General features: G+C 48.2%; 1 protein-coding gene across 2 annotated transcripts in view; it reads right to left on the reverse strand.

Moving 5' to 3' along the window:
* GRIK4 (glutamate ionotropic receptor kainate type subunit 4) overlaps window positions 1-20,033 on the reverse strand; it is a 241,974-nt gene that overhangs the window by 117,279 nt on the left and 104,662 nt on the right. Inside the window, exon 3 of one of the 2 annotated variants that reach the window (XM_036354351.1) lies at window positions 6,668-6,832. The exons of the other annotated variant lie outside the window; for it this stretch is intronic. Coding sequence (XP_036210244.1) covers window positions 6,668-6,832 — 165 coding nt within the window. The remainder of the gene's footprint in view (window positions 1-6,667; window positions 6,833-20,033) is intronic. 2 annotated transcript variants of the gene reach the window in all.

Here is a 20,033-nt window from a genome sequence, read left to right on the forward strand (position 1 = left end):
TGCATATATGCATGGCCCATGGACACAGACACTTGGGTGGTGAGGGCCTGGGGTGGGGAGGGGGGATTGGTGAGGGTAGGCTGAAAGGGAATCAATGGGGGAAATAAGGGGACATATGCAATACTTTTAACAATAAAAAAAAAAATTTTAAAGGCTCAGAAACTGGATGATTTTCATTAAACCCATTTAGTGGCAAAATCCGATCAACAAAGACAGATGTGAAGCCATTTATAATTTATACTAATAAAAGGGTAATATGCTAATTAGATCAGAAATCTTCTGGACATCCTTCCTCACAAAGCCATGGTGACAGGGGCCTAGGCAGAGGCAGTTAGGGGCGATCAGGCCAGCAGGGAGGGGCAGTTAGGGGCGATCAGGCCAGCAGGGAGGGGCAGTTAGGGGCGATCAGGCCATCAGGAAAGGGCAGTTAGGGGTGATCAGGCCACCAGTTAGGGGGCAATCAGGCTGGCAAGCAGAAGCAGTTAAGGGCGATCAGGCAGGCAGACAGGCGAGCGGTTAGGAGCCAGTGGTCCTGGATTGCAAGAGGGATGTCTGACTACCGGTTTAGGCCCGATCCCACAAACTGGCAGTTAGACATCCTCCGAGGGGTCCCGGATTGGAGAGGGTACAGGCTGGGCTGAGGGACCACCCCACCCCCCCCGCACAAATTTTGTGCACTGGGCCTCTAGTACATGGATAATTGAATGTAAGGATGCATTTGTTTGAGTATGAGATTCTGCCCCGAGCCCCCTGGAGATGTCATGTAATGTATGGTATAGGCACCACATGACCTTCCCATGTAGAAACTTCAGGATTCTAACAACATCCAGCCTCAGGCTCTGGTGGCCTGTGCCTGCCATTCTGTCTAACCCCATCCCCTTCACTGGAGTGGGGCAGGAGCCAGTGCTTACCAGGTGCTGCTCGCCTGAGGGACGTGACCGATGAGCCCCGTGAGCAGTGAGTGCCTCCCCGGCAGCCCTGTGGCCTGCTGGCCCGGGAATTTCCCTTCATTCCCTGTGGGGAAGGCCATGCTCAAGAGGAACAAGCCTTTTAGGGAGAACCCTGGGCCAGTCCCGGTCGCAGGCCCTGCCATCCCTCCGTGAGGACGCTGAGCCCAGGGGCAGGGAGGGAACCAGAAACGCGAGTGACGTTGGCGAGAGGAACTGGAAGCAACTGCAGGAGCGGCTGCTGGGATGGGAGACACAATGGGGGCTGCAGCAAGGGGCACTGCTTTGCTCCACCTGTTGCCGGCCTCTCTTCCAAGGCCCTCGGAAACTTGGCTGAACCGGAAGGACTCATGGACACTTAACTTTCTTCCAAGTCTTTCCAGGGAGGGCAGGGTCTGCGGCAATGCAGAGGCACAGGGAGGGTGAGCTAGGCACCCTGGATAGCGGCCCCCCAGCTGCTCCGAGCCCTGTGGTTAACCGGTCTGCCTCGGGCGCCGGCCGTTCTGGGGGCAGAGGGACCAGGAGGACTCAGGCACTTCAGGGGCTGATGGGGGGGGGGGGGTACGTGAGTCCTCTCCTGTGCATGGTTGTGCTGCAAGCTGTGCACATGAGAATCCTGACTGTCACCAGCAAGGCACACAATGGCCTCAATCAACACCAAGAGCCATACCCTCCCAGTGCCCAGCCTGCAGGAGGGGACAAGGCGCTGGATGGATGGGCTTTGTGGCCTCTGAGCCCAGCAGGGGGTATGGAAGTGGCACCGCAGGTCTCTGCTGTCCCACCCGAACGTCCTGTCACCAACAGCATGTTATCAAAGCCTTCAGCCTGGCCCCAGCCCACCCTGTGCGGCAGCACCCTGTACAGGGCAGAGGCGCTTCCAAGGAGACACCTGCAGCCCAGACCCTGACAGTCGCCCAGGGAGGAGTCTTGCACTGACTGCTGTTACTACCGGTGGTGGCATGACTGAGTGCACCTGGGACAAGGCTGCTCAGGTCTCTAAACGCGTCATCTCCTCTAATCCTCACCACAGCCTAGGGAATGGGACTCATCATTTCTGTTACAGATGCTGAGGGGTCGGGCCTGGGAGACGCAGTCACTGCTGGGGGAGCCAGGGTTAGGGTCTTGGAGCAGCTGACTCTGCAGCTAAGCTCTGACTGCTGGCCCCTACTCTCTCCCACCGGTCCCCGCCAAGCCCCCCAGGAAACGCCCTGTTTCAGCTCGCCCCCTGTGCTGTTTTTCTTAGGCCTCGAGCCTTTGCACATGCTATTTTGCCTTCTGCATAAATGCTCCCCTCCCTTCTGGTCACCCACCCAACACTCCCGCTCTAGCCTGGAGGCCTTACCTGACACCAGCTATACCTCCAACCTCATCCGACCTCCCTCTGCCTTTGCAGCCACTCATGGCAGGCCCAAGCAGAGCTACTGGGTTATGTCCCTTCTCAGGTGTGAGGGTGAGCTGTCTCCTGGGAAGATCCTGAGTTTCCGCTTCCCCGTCTGGAAAATGAGGAGGCTGAACCAGATGATGTCTAAGCACACAATTCAGTGCCTTTCTGAGTCCATCTTATGCATCAAGACGCTGGTGATTTGGGAAGGGAGCAAGGCATGTTTGTTGAGTGACGCCTCCTATGCCCTCCTCCTCCTCCGCTGCCCCTCGTGCAGCTGATGCATTCAGAGAGCGATGGAGGGAGACCAGCCCTCACCAGAGGCAGCTCCCATCACCTGAGGCCGTGGCCATGGAGCCGGTCAGAAGCCTGGGGGCTGGTACGGCCTGGGTGCTGGTAAGGAAGGAGCAGCCATGCAACCAAACATGACCTGCCTGTACCTCCCCAGGACAGGCCCCAACAGTCAGCATCCTCGGGTTTCCAGGGAGACAGTGTGGATCACTGATGTCCGTCTCCCAGAGCCCAGCCAGGCAGCGTCCGGAGGAAAAGGGGTGGGAGCCTGGTCCAGTGGCTCCAGGAGACACAGATATCCGGGGCAGAGAACGGGCCTGTGCAGCTCCCTGCACAAGGAGGCTGAGGTGGAGACGAGATACGGAGAGGAGGGAGGACCAGGCTGAGGACCTAACAGTCTTGACTGTGTCCGATCTGTGGGCTGTGGAGGGGGAGGGGAAGCCTGAGGCAATGATGATGCAGGGGCAGAGGGGGAGGAATCAGATGTGGATTTGAGGAAGCGTGATGAAGGACCCTCACTCTCAATAAACCCACTCAGTGAAAGTCTGTGTGGTTTTTCATGTGGACCAGACAGAAACGGGAGTGGTTTCCTGCCGTGTCTCCTCAGTGTCCAGGCTTGTTGTTAAGTCAGACCCCTGTGAGACTGCCTATCGCCAGCCTTGCTCTCAACCATCAAGTGAGGTGAAGTCTGGACTCCAGCGTATTCCGTCTCTTTACACGTCATAACCTTTGATTCTGAAATTGCCACTGCGCCTTGGCAGACACTCCCTCCCTGCCCAGGGGTCACCATGGTGGCGCCTGCAGGGCCTTTTGAAGTTCATCTAAGAGAAGGCACAACGCACATTGTAGGGCTACTTTCCGGCACCAAGAGCTTCAGCACCAGGACCTCTCACCTCCTGAAGCAGAGTCCCCGTCACAGGGCGGCAGGCAGGCGTGAGGTTGGGGATGTTGTCAGGGCCTGGGAGCCACGACAACCCTTTAAGTTAACAATGCAGACAGCCCTGGGCTACCAGCCTCGGGAGACTCGGCCCACAAGGTTGGGCAGGACCTGGCTTTGCGTGGCTCAAAGCTGTCAGATGTATCAAGCCCAGAACTGGAAAGAGGGGACTAGCTAATCACAAGGGGTGCCCAGGAGGCACACTGACACACACAGGCCACCGAAAGGAGTCCTAGAAACACAGGTTGCTGCCCGGCAGGGAAGGCTGGCCTCTGAAAGAGAGGAGAGGAGGGGGGTCTGGGGGTGGGGGGGTTAGGGGGGGTGGGCGGGAGATCGGCGCCGGGGCTGGGGCTGCTCAGAGGTGAGGGGGAGAGAACAAAGCCAACAGCAGATCCATAGCTGCTCTCACCGAGTGAGCAGCTATTGTGTGTGGTGCTGCGCACTTGCCTGCACCGCCTCTGGTCACATGCCTGGTGTGACCTGCGCACAGCTAGCCAATAGTTGAGCCCGGATTTAAACCAGTGCAGTCTGATTCTACAACCCATGCTCCCCACTTCATGCCACAGTCTCCCCAAAGTAGGGATCACAGAGCTCTAGTTCCTCCTTCCTCCAGGCATCCTGTCTCCCTCCCCACCCCCAACACAGCACGGAAGCCCCTCCCTGCCCCCCAGCTTCTGACCATCGCACCAACCCATCACCCCGTCCCCTTGCTTTGGGAAGAAAGAGCTGGGCTGGAACCTTTCTAAGAACTATCGGGGTCCTGTTTGAAACCCATTGTGGGGGTGCAGCTCTGGCTTCAGGAAAAGGCCTTTGAGGTGGAAAGATAGATCCCTCTTTTCTAACAAATGCTACTTGTGCCCCAGAGGCAATGAGAGATCACAGCTGAGCCAAGGGCCACCTGCTGATAAACAGCTGGCGCCTAAAAGGAGGGTGCTGGAAAGAAGCCCGAGTCTGAGTGGAAGGAAGGCGTCAGTGTCCTTTGTTCCCCTGGTCACTTGCTTCATAGTGTCCATGTGACGGCCCATCAGGATGGGCGACCGGTGCTCTCAGTGCTGCCAGGAACGCCTGCAGAACCAAAGGAAAGGCAGGGGAGCCTGGCCTGGGTGGCTCCGTGGGTAGAGCGCTGGCCTGTGGACAGAAGGGTCCCGGGTTCGATTCCCGTCAAGGGTACAAACCTCGGTTGCAGGCTCCTCCCTATCCCGGGCCCTGGTGGGGGCTCATGCAGGAGGCAACCAATCAATGTGTTTCTCTCACATCGATGTTTCTCTCTGTCTCTCCCTCTCTTTTTCACTCTCCCTAAAAATCAGTGGAAAAATAACCTCGGGTGAAAATTCAGGGGGAAAAAGGAAAGATAGGGGAGCTAGTCGTTCACATCAAACCCTTGTCTGAGACCTGCCCTCCGGCACCGAGGACACTGCAGCCTAGACTGGGGGGCCCAAGGCCAGGACTGCTGACAGCTCTGGCTTCACTGGGAAGAGCCTGAGAAAGTTAAATCTTCCTTCCCAGCTGCTAGGCGGGACCCTCCATGACAACCAGGGTTCCATCGGTTCCTGCCCAACCCCCGCCCAGAACAGTGCACAGGGACACCCACTGAACACCTGACCGACCAGGTGCATAAACGCACGACCATCCCAGGTGCCTGTCCCCCAGGTCCCATCCGAGGACCCCGTGTCATCTTCTGCAGGTGAGCACCTGCCCTCCGTGCCGGGGGGCGCTTTCTGCAAGGGGCGTTATGAGACCATCTGGCCCACACCTGGGAGCCGAGAGACCAGTCACCAAGACGAGCTGCCCCAACCCAACCCTCTTCCTGGAGAACTCAAACAAGGCACTGAGGGCACCTGGCACAATGCCCACCGCAAGGGGCCGCCCGCCGCCCGAGGGCAGGACTGTGCCTGCCACCTGTCTGCGCTGGCCTCAGAGCATGAGATCCTGCATCATGTCTGACAAGGAGGACGTGCCCCCTAAAAGTTTCCTGAATGAAAATAAACACAGAGTCCGTTGGACCTGGACGGCCCGAATGGGACAGGGATGCCTCTGATAGATGTCCTTGAGCAAGCTGCTCTTCTGTTTTGTTTTCTTACTTTGCCATTGAGCGTTGTTAAAGGTTGAATTGGGCTAGAAAAGGAGGAGATGGGGACTCCAATGTCTGAGGGAATAGCTCTCACCTCTGGGCTAAGTGCTCCTCCCTTGCTTCCCTCTATACTGGAGCTGTTCACTTCCAGCTGAGCTCCAAGCTACCAGCCCACTCACTGGGAAGCTCATTCTATAAGGTCGTCAAGGTAATCCCAGCAACACGCCGGAGACTCCATGGCAGGTATGAGCTCGCACGGAGCTCACAGGTTAATGATGCGAGTTCAGAGTTCAGGCTTCGCTCAGCGATTGACTAGCTCTGTGGCTGAGAAAGTTATCCAATGTCTTTCAGCCTGTTTCTTTTGTAAAATGGGGATAATAACACTTAGCTCTTGGGTTGTTGGGAGAATTAAAAGCAGGGGCCAGCACACAGTAGGGGTTCTATATGTATGACTTGAGTTACCTACTATGCATGTTTGAAAGCACTGCAATTCACAAAGGATTTAAGTTGTTTAAATCTCACAATTTGCAGAGTAGATCCTATCCTTCCCATTTTACAGATGAAGAAACCGAAGTTAAATAGGATAAGTGACTTGTCCAAGGTTACCCACAGAATAAAAACCAAGCTCCATCCCACGTCCCAATTTCTTCCCAGAGCACTGCCCTCAGCACAAGAAAGCAAGATGGGTGGTCGGGCGCGCAGGGACCGGGCTACCCTCGGGCGGCCGTACCTTTCTTATCTTAATAACACACCACGTTTCATTCAGTGATTTGTGTACACAATGTCCAGGAGGATAAATGAATCAAAATATGAATGAATGAATGAATGAATGAATGAATGAGTATCTTGTCTTAGTTCAGCTCCACCCATGACTCACGACAAAACCTGGGAATCTAGTATAGGGCCTCCTGGCATATGTCTCTCTCCCTCCCTTGTAAATGTCTATACCACAGGCCTGGCGATGGGAGCAACTCATCGCACCTCCAGCCCCTCCTCTTACAACAAGCAAAGCAGAGGGCAGTCCTGCCCATTCTACGTACTGGTTTCTGCAGTCTCATATTCGCTGTCTCTGAGGAGCTCAAAGATGTCCACTTCGACCTTGGCTTTGCCCAGCCTCTCGGGAGCACGGTTGATGCGGTTCTTGGCCAGGGTGATGGAGAGCCGCTCCCCTCTGCTGCACTCCATGGGGTCATCCAAGATAGCAGCTGTGGGCAGGCAACCACAGGCAGACAGTTGGTACCCTGTACGTTACTCCTCCTGCTCCTCCAGGCTCCCATGACTGCCTACTGCCAGGAGGCTCCCGGGTCGCCATCCACCCAGCCGTCCTCAGAACTGTCCCCAGAACAAGTCCTCTGCATCCTCCGGGCCTTGGTCTGCAGCCATCACTACAGTGAACTCCACGGGGACCCACCTCGGGAGCCTAGAAATGCGGTGGAGGCACGGGTCTACCTGGATGAGGGTGCCAGGCCACCATGTGACTCCCTTCCATATATGTCTGCGTGCACACACAGCACGTGTGTGCGGAGGAAAGGAGGCAGGAACTGTCCTCCAGCAAGGGTGTACTGCACATGCGAGGCTCCCCTGAGGGCAGGCTCCGGGGAGCTGGGTGTCGGAGCAGCAGGGACATGCTGGGACAGCAGGGACATGAGCCTTGTCGCCCAGGCAGTAACACTGTTGGTCAGTGGACATTAGGAAGAGTAAGACACACTCACGGGGTCAGTGTGAGGTTTCACAAAGATAATACAGGGATGTAACACGCTGTATACATGTAATCTGTGTGACTTCATCAATGTGAAGTCGACTCAATGGAGTGCTGTGGTTCCAATAGCTGCCTGACTTCCATAAGTGTGTTAAAGCCACACTCACAGTGTCATAGGTCCTGTGTTCAAATCCAAGCCCCACCCCGTATTAGCTACAGGGCCTCAGTTTCCTTGTCTGTATAATGGGGACAGAGGCTATTCTTTGGGCTATTGTGAAGATCACATGAATAGTATGTGTGCAGTGCTCACCACAGTACCTGGTACATGGTAAACACTCAATAAATCTAACTATTGATGTCATTCCTTCTCTTGGTAGAAGTTACCCAATTGAAAATCTCTATACAAAGACTTGTATGCAAATGTTCACAGCAGCATTATTCATAATCGCTCAAAAGTGGAAAAGCCCAAAGCCCCGCAGCTGAGCTGACACAGTGGCACATCCTGAGGGGCTATGAAGTCCTGACACATGTGACAACATGGGTACTAACTGGAAAGGTCAGCCACAGACGCCACACGGGGATCGCCCCGTTTACATGACCTGTCCAAATGCGTGCTGCCTGCTGGCGGGTGGGGTGGGTTGTCCGGGGTGGCGGAGTGTCCGAGGGGGAGCTGGAGCGGGAGAAACGCAAGGCGACTGCGAGTGCGTGTAGTCTTTCTTTGGGGTGAACACGTTCTAACGGGGATTGCAGTGAGGGATGCACAACTGGGACACGTTAGAAACCACTGAAGTGTACACGTTAATGAATGAATTGTGGGGCATCTGAACTACATCTCAGTAAAGCTGTTACAACACAAATACCGAGCTTGTCTCTCAGAAGCTGAAGACTCAGGAAAGCAATGTGGGGGACTGAGCCAGGGCCTACCACCATGGGAGCCCTGAGTCTGCAGCTGCCGTGGGTGGAGATCGCGGCCGGCCTCTGTGCAAGCGCCCGTGCTGCGTGACCCATTTTTCAAACCAAAACCAGGGCAGAAAGCGTCAGAGCACTGTCCCTGATGGCGGGTTTATTTCCACGAACGGCCCACTGAACAGGGGGAGTGACGTCCCCTTTCAGAGGTTGGTCAAACGCTGGGCCGCCGAGGTGCCTCCCACCACCTGGGCAAGGGAGTGGGCTTCTGTGAGGTGCGAGCAAAGTTCCCACGCACCTGATGGCGTCAGCCACCTGCAAGGTCGCGGAGAAACTGTGAGTGTGTGAGCCTGAAGAGGCTGGGACACCTGGACTCCACCCAGCGGCCCCAGGAGAGCAGACCCTGAAGGAAACTGTCACTCAAGCACAGCGCGTGGGCAGGCAGGCAGGCAGGGCCCGCTCCTGTACTGCTGGCGGGGCTGAGAAATGGAGCCACCATGTGGAAAATAGGCTGGCAGTTTCTTAACACATTGCGGGCAGATTATGAGCATTCTCGTGTTTTCATATTCCGCAGTGTTTTACGTAAATGTTAAAGGCACGCCTTAAATTAAATACCCATTGCATTTTGAAGTTATTACATGTTCTTACAAGCTAATATCTTTTCAAAGTATGATACTTTGTAAAACGTTTTTTTGTGCTCTTTCAATAGAAACTTATCTGGCCACTGGGTAAAGCTAGCAATAAAACTACTGGTGCTCAATGTGATAAGAAGTGAACCATACAACACCCATATGATTCAGCAATTCTACTCCTAGGTATTTATCCAAAAGGAAAGAAAGTGTATGTCTACACAAAAATTGGTACAAAAATGTTCATAATAACTTGATCTGTAATAGTCAAAGATTGGAAAAAACCACTAATAAGTGAATGCATAACCAAAGTACACTGAATACTACTCAGGGGTAAAATGGAATTAAAGAAGCCAAACAAATGAACACAGTGCATACAGCATGACTTCATTTTTATACTTTTCTAGAAAATACAAACTAATCTATTATGACAGTAGTGGCCTGGAGGTGGGGCTGGTGGCAGGGCAGAAGGGAGCAGGAGTGAGGAATCACAAAATGGCACCAGGAAACTTTTTTGGCTAATAAAAAATTCACTATCTGAATTGTGGTGATGGTATTATGGGTATATGCATGATAAAATATCCAATTGTACACTTCAAAATGTTTGCAATTTATTGCATATAAATTATACCTTGATTTTTAGAAATACCTTAATTAGGAAAAAAATTACTATTCCTCTGGCTCCTTCCTACTTTCTCCCTCCCCTCACTCTCACTCTCAGCAAGGAAAACACTTAAACTGTGTGGGTTTACATCCACTGCCTCCAATCCTCTGCACCTTCTCATCCTGAGCCGCCACCAGCTCTGCATTCACTCTCAGATTCAAGTCCTTCCTTACGAAGCTGAAGGTCTTATCTCGGTTCCCAGTGTTTTGAAGCTCTCCGAGACACTTCTGGCTGCAGCCCTTTGACATGCATGATATGACACTATTCTGATTTTCATTCTTATCACCTTCACGCCCCCCCCACCCCCACACTCCCTTCCATCTCCACAACCCTAGCTGCCAGTGTTCCCCAAACCACACACTTTGGATTTAGTCCTCAGTCCACTTTCTCTTCATGGTGCACTTACTCCATTGCCGAATTAATTCTCAACTATCGGATCTTTGCAGACAACTCCAAACCACGCATCAGACTCTTATTTACAGCTGTTAAAGAGAAAGGCCCCCTGAAGGTCCTTCCAAACTGCATGACCTCAGTGTAACCCATACTCTTTTCATAGAACGGGGCTCTCTCTGATTCCCCAGTGTCAGGTAGTAGCACCAGTTCCCCCAATGCAATCAGCTCAGAACTGTCCTGCATCTCCCTCTCCCTCAGCCATCCGATCGGTTCCATCACTGAGGGCCTTTGGAGTTCACTCCTGTCCACTGCTCTCTCCCTGTTCCTCTGCCTCGCTCCTGCAATACCCTTACCCTGTTTCCCATCTCCATCCCTCCTGCACTAACCCAGCTACTCCCCAGGGCAACTTCACCTGGCTGGCCCCCACATGCCTTTCCATGCTCACATTCTCCTAAATTCTCTAGGAGTCCTTATGACACTGCATAAAGCACGCCCCCGACACGTGTCTCTTTCCCAGGTGGTCTGCTCTTCCTGGAGAGCTCTCAGCTCTTCTTCATCCACATCCAAACCCTGCCTACACTATGCTCCATTCTCATGCCCATGCCCACCTGCCTCAGGCAGCTGTGGACTGTCCAGCCCACGGTGATTTTGAATCTTCAACACCCAAAGCACTTACTGTCTGGGCGATTCCTCTGCGGGGGTGGGGAACACCGTCCTGCAGGCTGTATGAGGCTCACAAATCATTTGGTCTGGCCCTGCCAAGGCATTAGGGGTGAGTAAATTAAGTGTTTGACCAAATACAGCAGGTTAATTTTTAAGTTGATAATTGTGTATGGCCCACAAATGATGCTATAAATATTCAAATGGCCCTTGGCAGGAAAACGGTGCCCCACCCTGGTTTAGAGCTTAACTTGTACTTTATAATTGATATAAGCAATGCATTGATTCATTTAATCATTCCTTTATTTATTCATTCATAAAATACTTATTTAAATTCTTATCTTAAGCAAGGCACTTTGTACACAGATAAGCATAAGATACCCTTGATTTCCAAGTGTCCAGAAAGAGATCTGGCCATAGAAGCAAACAGCCACAACCTTATGAGGTTAAGTGATGTGACAAAATCTTATTATGCTCCAGACATAAACCAGAAGTGCTCATTGTGGTGGGAAATCACAGGTAAATAAGACTAAGCCCTTGGCCTTGAAAGGCATCTGTGGAGATGAGGTGAGGAGATGGACTGTGCAATGAAGTAGGTGCTTCCATAGAAAGAGTCACAAAATTCCAAGATAAACGAAACCCTTCCCTGTGTAGAGAGAAGTTTTAAGGAAGTCCTCATGCATATATCTCACACATATGTGGTGAGTGTCTGCTACCTACCAGGTACTCCACCAAGAACTATGAGATTTAATAAGTGACTTCAGCAACGTGGCAGAATACAAAATTAACATGCAGAAACTAATAGCATTTTAATACAGCAATAAACTCAGAAAGAAAAACTTAAAAAAATTCCATTTACCAATGCAACAACAACAAAGTAAGATACCTAGGAATAAACTTAACCAAGGAGAGAAAAGACTTGTACTCAGAAAACTATGGAACATTTTAAAAAGAGGTAGAGGAAGATACAAATAGAAGCATATACCATGTTCATGAATTGGAAGAGTTAACATCATTAAAATGTCTAAACTACCCCAAGAAATCTATAAATTCAATGCAATCACTATTAAAATACCAATGACATATTTCACAGATCTATAACAAATATTCCAAAAATTTATATGGAACCAAAGAGACCTTAAGTAGCCACAGCAATCTTGAGAAAGAAGAACAAAGTGGGAGGGATCACAATATTGGATATCAAACTATACTACAAAGCCACTGTAATCAAAACAGCCTGGTATTGGCACAAGAAATGGCATATAGATCAATGGAACAGAATAAAGACCCCAAGCCATTATGGTCAATTAATATTTGACAAAGGAGGCAAGAATATACAATGGAGTAAAGACAGTCTCTTCAACAAATCGTGTGGGAAAACTGAACAGATATATACCAAATACAATAAAACTAGACCACCAACTTACACCATACATAAAAATAAACTCAAAATGGATAAAAGATTTAAATGTAAGTCATGAAACCATAAAATTCCTAGAAGAAATCATAGGGTGTAAAATATCTGACATCTCACATAGCAGAATATTCACTGATACATCTCCTAGGGCAGTGGTTCTCAACCTTCCGAATGCCACGACCCTTTAATACAGTTGCTCATGTTGTGGTGACCCCCAATTTCATTGTTACAAATTGAACATAATTAAAGCATAGTGATTAATCACAAAAACAATATGTAATTATATATGTGTTTTCCGATGGTCTTAGGCAACCCCTGTGAAAGGGTCGTTCGATCCCCAAAGGGGTCACGACCCACAGGTTGAGAACTGCTGTCCCAGGGTAAAAGAAATAATCTATACTAATAAAAGTCTAGGTCAGGGGTGGGCAAACTTTTTGACTCGAGGGCCACAATGGGTTCTTAAACTGGACCGGAGGGCCGGAACAAAAGCATGGATGGAGTGTTTGTGTGAACTAATATAAATTCAAAGTAAACATCATTACATAAAAGGGTACGGTCTTTTTTTTTTCAATAGTTTTATTCATTTCAAACGGGCTGGATCCGGCCTGCGGGCCGTAGTTTGCCCACGGCTGGTCTAGGTGGTCCTTGCACCCTCGTGCGACGCCCTCATGTCATCACAAGATGGCCATCCTCATGTCATCACAAGATGGCTGTCACAAGATGGCCACCAAAATATGGCTGTCACAAGATGGCCAGCAGGGGAGGGAGGTTGGGGGTGACCAGGCCTGTAGGGGAGGGCAGCTGGGGGTGACCAGGCCTGTAGGGGGTGATCGGGCTGGTAGGGCAGGGCAGTTGGGGGTGATTGGGCCTGCATGGGGGGGTGCAGTTGGGAGCAACCAGGCTGGCAGAGGAGCAGTTAGGCGTCAATCAGGCCAGTAGGTGAGTGGTTAGGAGGCGATCAGGCTGGCAGGCAGAAGCAGTTAGGGGCAATCAGGCAAGCAGTCAGGCAGGGGAGCGGTTAGGAGCCATCAGTCCCGGATCGTGAAAGGGATGTCTGACTGCCGGTTAAGGCATGATCTTGCAGGGGTCCCAGATTGGAGAGGGTACAGGCCAGGCTGAGGGACATCCCCGCCCCTCCCCCTGCACAAATTTCATGCACTGGGCCTCTAGTAAATAAATGGGCTACATCAAACTAAAAGGCTCCAACACAGCAAAAGAGACCATTATCAATATGAAATGGGGAGCCCACTGTACGGGAGAACACATTTGCCAATGATACATCAGAAATTAATTTCCAAAATGTATAAAAACTCATACAATGCAACAACAGGAAGACAGACTTTCTAATTTTAAAATGGGTAAAGGACCTGAACAGACATTCCTCCAAAGAGGACATACTGAAGGGCAATAGATATAAATAAAATGCTCAACATCACTAGCTATCACAGAAATGCAAATTAAAACCACAATGAGGTATCACCTCATACCTGCCAGAATGGCTACCATCAATAAATCAACAAATAACAAGTGCTGGTGAGAATTTTGAATAAAGGGAACCCTAGTGCACTGCTGGTGGGAATGGAGCCACTATGGAATACAGTAGGGAGTTTTCTCAAAAAATTAAAAATGGAACTGCCATTTGACCCAGAGATCTCACTTCTGGGAATATATCCTAAGAATCCTGAACCACTGATCACAAAGAAAGTATGCACTCCTATGTTCATAGTGGTGTTATTTGTAATAGCTAAGATCTGGAAACAGCCCAAGTGCCCATCAGTTGATGAGTTGATAAAAAGGCTGTGGTGCTTTTACACAATGGAATACTGCACGGCTGTAAAAAGGAAGGATCTCTTACCCTTTGCAATAGCATGGATGGACTAAAGACTATTACACTAAGCAAAATAAGCCAGTCAGAGAGTCATCTCACTTATATGTCAAATCCAATGAAAAATAAACTGATGAATAAAATAGGTCCAGAGGCATGGATGCATGGAATAGACTGACAGATCTCAGAGGTAGAGGGGTGGTAGGATGAAAAGAGGAACTTACATGCATATTTGCATAGCCCATGGATACAGACAAACATGTGGGGAAGGCCTGGGGTTGGGCAAGGGCTGGGTGGAGGGAGTAAAGGAGGGCAGGAAATAGGGGACGTCATTATACTTGTCAACAATAAAAATAAAATACATGTAAAAAAATAAAAGTTTTTACTTTTTCAACCGTGAGTACCATGCTTAGCCACTGGTCTTGTGCTTATATGGCTTTATTATTTGAGGTACATTCCTTCTATACACAGCTTGTTAGGAGTTTTCATTATGAAAGGATGTTGAATTTTGCTAAATGCTTTTTCTGCATCTGTCCTTGATTGTGTTAATGTGATGTATCACAATGATTTATTTGCAGACGTGAGTTATCCTTGCATTCTTGGAATAAATACCACTTGTTCATGGTGTCTTATCCTTTTACTGTATTGTTGAATCTAGTCTACTAATATTATGTTTGATGATTTTTGCATATATTATCATTAGGAATATTGGCTTGTAATTTTCTTTCCTTGTGGTGTCCTAGTATGGTTTTGGTATTAAGGTAATGCTGACCACATAAAATAGATTTGGAAGTATTCCCTCCTTTTCTATTTCTTGGAGGACTTTGTGAAGGATTGGTATCCTATATATTAAAAGGCTAATATGCAAATCGACCAAATGGTGGAATGACCAGTCACTATGATGCGCACTGACCATCAAGGGACAGATGCTCAATGCAGGAGCTGCTCTCTGGTGGTCAGTGTGCACCCACTGGGCAAGCGCCGCTCAATCAGAAGCTGGGCTCATGGCTGGCCAGTGCAGCAGCCAGAAGTGCTAAGGATGTCCGACTGCAAGAGGGAGCAGGCAGGGCTGAGAGACACCCCACCCCCCATGAGTGCATGAATTTCATGCACTGGACCTCTAGTTCTTTAAATATTTGAGAGGATTCACCAGTGAAACCCTATGGTTCATACTTTTGTGGGAGGTGTTTTTGCTTGTTTCATTTTTTGTTAATCCTCACTTGTTGATTTTTAGAGACAGTGGAAGGGAAGGGGAAAGAGAAAGAAATATCAATGTGAGAGGGACAAATCGATTATTGGTTGCCTCCCACACACACCCAAACAGGGCTTGAGATCAAGCCTGCAACCGAGGTATGTGCCTTTGACCAGAATCAAACCCATGACCCTTCAGTCTGCAGGCCTTCCCTCTAACCAGTGAGCCACACCAGCTAGGGCTATTGGGAGGTTTTATATTATTGATTCATTCTGCTTATTAGCAATACTCTGTTCAGATTTTCTATTTCTTCATAATTCAGTATGGGTAAATTGTAGGTTTCTAGAAATTTATTCATTTCTTTTAGGTTGTCCAATTTGAATAATTGCTGATAGTAGTCTCTTATAATTTGTTGTATATATGTGGTGAAAGTTATAATGCCTTTTTCATTTCTAATCTTATTTGAGTCCCATCTCTATTTTTTCTTGGTGAGAGTAATGAAAAGTCTTTTCTATTGTCCTATTAGCCTCTATTTCATTTATTTCTGCTCTGATCTTTGTTATTTCCTTCCTTCTACTACTCTTGGTATAATTTATTATTCTTTTTCTAGTTTATGGTGTAAAGGTTATTTTATTTTATTTGAAATCTTTCTTTTTTCCTCAATGTAAACATTTATCTCTATAAACTTACCTCTAAGAACTGCTTTTGTTGCAGCTCAGGTTGTATTTTCATTTTAATTTGTCTGAAGATACTTTTCATTTCTTCTTTGACCCATTTTGTTGTTCAGTAGTACGTTGTTTAATCTTCACATACTTAAGAATTTTTCAGTTTTGTTCTTGTAGTTTCCACTTTCATACCATTGTGGTCAGAAAAGATGCTTATATCATTCCAATCTTCTCAAAATCTTCTCAAATGTATTAAGATTTGTTTTGTGATCTATCTATTCTGGTCTGTCCTGGAGTCTGTTCCATGTGTATTTGAGAAGAATGTGTATTCTGCTGCTGCTGTATGGATTGTTCTGTAACTGCCTGTTAAGTCCATCTTTTCTAACGTATCGTTTAAGTCCAGTGTTTCTGGAGAACCAAGATGGCAACATAGAAAACCACAACCACATCAAACTTACAAGTAAAATACAGAACAACCATCATTCAGAACCACCTGAAATCTGACTGAATGGCAGTCCTACAACTAGAGAAGTAAAGAAGAAAGAACATTGAGACTGGTAGGATGGGCAGAGGTGCAGAATGGGCTGGACCGGCACCCATGTGTGGCATTTTTAAATCAGGAGGGTCTGTGCATACACACAGGGGTGTGCCTAGAGTGCCCAGCCTACGTGGCTTGGGAGACTGGGCTATTGGGCCCTACAGGACATCTAATACACAAGGCCACTCTACCCATCTCCAAGGCCTCCTGTGAGAAGCAGGCAGTCCCAGCCATACACTAGCCAGGGGTGGGCAAACTTTTTGACTCGAGGGCCACAATGGGTTCTTAAACTGGACCGGAGGGCCGGAACAAAAGCATGGATGGAGTGTTTGTGTGAACTAATATAAATTCAAAGTAAACATCATTACATAAAAGGGTACGGTCTTTTTTTTTTTTTAGTTTTATTCATTTCAAACAGGCCGGATCTGGCCCGCGGGCCGTAGTTTGCCCACAGCTGCACTAGACCCTCAGCTCAGGGCTCCAGAGCTGGGAAAAGAAGTCCCTGTAACCTTGGGCTGTAAAAACCAGTGGGGATTGTAGCTGAGTGACAGAAGCTGCTGTAGTCCCAGGTGTTCTTCTTAAAGGGCCGGCCCACAAACTTACACAATATTACTTCCTTTGAGCTCCAGCCCTAGATGGCAGCTTTGGGTGATTTCAGGGACATTCGGGGAGGAACTGGGCAGTCTGGCATCGGGGCAGGAACTCAGGGCAAGCTTTCTCCTAGACAGGGGTGCTCGTAGGAGACATTTTTCTTGTGCTTGGACCTCCCCCATCACAGAGCTGACTGGCAGCCATATCTGAGTTTCCACCAGCATGGCCCACACTATTTGCTTTGCCCTGGTGATTCCCTGAGACCCCACCCATCCACTTTACAGACCCACCCAAGCCATTTGCGGCAGCTTTTCCATATGAATGATCTGTCCTGGCTCAGGCTTCAGACTTCCTAAAATCTTTTAAACAAGCAGCAACTGGAGTCAGAGTACCCCAAACCTATCAATAAGAGAACCAAGACCTGGCACTAGGACCAGCCTGCCTTGCGTCACAGCTGGGCTTCACCTGGGCACTTCATAGCCCAATACAAGTAGCAAATAGCAGCTGTCTTCAGGACCCTCTGAGGCTCCTACCAAGTGGCCCCAAGCAGTGACTGACTTTGCACCTCCCAGGAGGCCCAGAGCCAGTGGGAAGCTTCAGACCATACCAGATCATAACTCTGTGCATCCACAAGTGACGCACTCAAGGGGCAGACTCAGAGAGCACCAAAACCCCACTGAAGCAAGTCCTGTTCCTATCTCCTGCACAGCAGCTCTTCCATTGTAGGCACAGCTGATCCTCACAGCCAATTGGCCTGGGGGTCAATCCCTCTCAGTGATGCCAACAGCAACCAAGGCTCAACTACAACAAGGCTGTGCACACAGCCCACACAAGGGTGTACCTAGAGTGCCCAGCCCAAGTGGCTGGGCAGAGTGGGCTACTGGGCCTTACAGGACACCTAATACACAAGGCCACTCTACCAATTCCAGGAGACATAGCAGCTCTACCTAATACATAGAAACATAGGGAAGCAGCTAAAATGCACAGACAAAGAAACATGTCATAAATGAAAGAAATGGAAGCAAGCAAACTACTTGCACAGGTGGGGATACAGAGTTCAAAACAATGGTTATAAGGTTAATCAAAGATCTTAATGAAAGCCTCAAGGGACTTAATGAGAGCTTCAAGGGAATTAATGAGAGTATCAAGGGACTTAGTAAGACTTTCAAAGATCTTAGTGAGAATGTCAAAGACACAAAAAAGGACCAGTCAGAAATTAAGCATACACTAACTGAAATAGAGAATAATTTACAGGAATTCAATAGTAGGGTAGTGGATTCTGAGAATCAAATCAATTATTTGGAATATGAAGAAGCAAAAAACACCAAATCAGAAGAGCAAAAAGAAAAAAGAATCCAAAAATATGAAGATAGGGTAAGGAGCCTTTGGGACAACTTCAAACATACCAACATCTGAATTATGGGGGTGCCAGAAGGAGAAGAGAGAGAGCAAGATATTGAAAACCTATTTGAAGAAATAATGACAGAAAAGTTCCACGACCTGGTGAAAGAAATAGACTTACAAGTCCAGGAAGCACAGAGAACCCCAAACAAGAAAAATCCAAAGAGGCCCACACCAAGACACATTATAATTAAAATGCCAAGGGTTAAATACAAAGAAAGAATCTTAAAAGCAGCAAGGAAAAAGCAGTTAATTACCTACAAAGGAGTGCCCATACAACTGTCATCTGTTTTCTCAACAGAAATTATTCAGGCCAAAAGGGAGTGGCAAGAAATACTCAAAGTTATGAATAGCAAGGACCTACAACCAAGATTACTCTACCCATCAAAGCTATAATTTAGAATTGAAAGTCAGATAGCTTCCCAGATAAGAAAAAGCTAAAGGAATTCATCAACACCAAACCAGTATTATATGAAATGCTGAAGGGTATTCTTGAATAATAAGGAAAAGGAGGAGGAGGAGGAGGAAAAGGAGGAGGAGGGGGAGGAAGAGAGGAGGAGAAGATGATGAAGAAAAAGAACAATAAAATAGCAATAAATACATATCTATCAACAATTGAATCTAAAAATCAAAATAAATTAAAAGAAATCAAATGAACTAAATAAATTGATGAATAAAATAGAATCAGGGGCATGGAAACATGGAACAGACTGACAAATCTCAGAGGGAGGGGGATGGGGGGCGAGAAGAGATCAACCAAAGATCTTATATGCATACTAGAGGCCCAGTGCCCGGTGCACAAAATCCAAAAGTACACTTCCGCACTTCCCACTCCAGCTTCACGGCATCCACAGCCACACTGGGGCTTTCGGCTTTCTCTCCATGGTCCCTGGCTCTTCTTACTTTCTACATTTCTCAGTATTTTCTAGGAGAGGAGTTTTCAGTTTATCTAGTCAGTCATATTGTCAGAAATACAAATCTGCTGATTTGCCCGGCTGGCGTGGCTCCATGGTTGAGCGTCAACCTATGAACCAGGAGGTCAGGGCTTGATTCCTGGTCAGGGCACATGCCCGGGTTGTGGGCTGGATCCCTAGAGTAGGGCGTGCAGGAGGAAACCAATAAACGATTCTCTCTCATTATTGATGTTTCTATCTCTTTCCCTGTACCTTCCTCTTCAGATATCAACACAGATATTTAAAAATAAATGAGTACAAATCTGCTGGTTTTCATTGTTTTTTCTGAAGATCTGCCCACCCTTTCTGGGCCTACAGCTTCTTGAGGCATCACTCTCAGAGCTTACAAGCATGTCCCTGCCACTCACTAACGATGCAGCCTTGGGCAAGTTGTCTGATCTCTGTGTTTCCTGATCTAGAAATAGTGACAACATTCACATCTACTATTATGATGATTAAAAGAAATAATATATGAAAATTTCTTCAAACAAAAAGCACAATAAACACTCATAGATCTTGCTATTATTGTTAGGGCAGTACACAGCACATAGGTGCTCAGCAAATATGTGTTGAATTCATTATTTTCCATTTTACAGCCTCAGTACCTAGCACTGGAAGGCTGGCACATCACAGTGCTCGATACATATTTAATGTGTTAATATGACTAGACTAGACAAGTGATTAAGCGCACCAACATTTGTACCCATCTCCCTCCTGTCTGAGGCAAAGAGGTAATCCTCACCCTTTGCTGCTCTTCCTGTGCCCTTTCTCCTAAAACTCCACCTTCCCTCCCTCCCTCTTCCCAGAATATAACACGTTCTCATTTCTCCCAGGTGAAGCACACACCCACACCCTCCACATTCCTTCTTTGAT

This window comes from Myotis myotis, unplaced genomic scaffold, assembly GCF_014108235.1.
Source record: "Myotis myotis isolate mMyoMyo1 unplaced genomic scaffold, mMyoMyo1.p scaffold_m19_p_20, whole genome shotgun sequence".
NCBI classification, from domain to species: Eukaryota; Metazoa; Chordata; class Mammalia; order Chiroptera; family Vespertilionidae; genus Myotis; species Myotis myotis.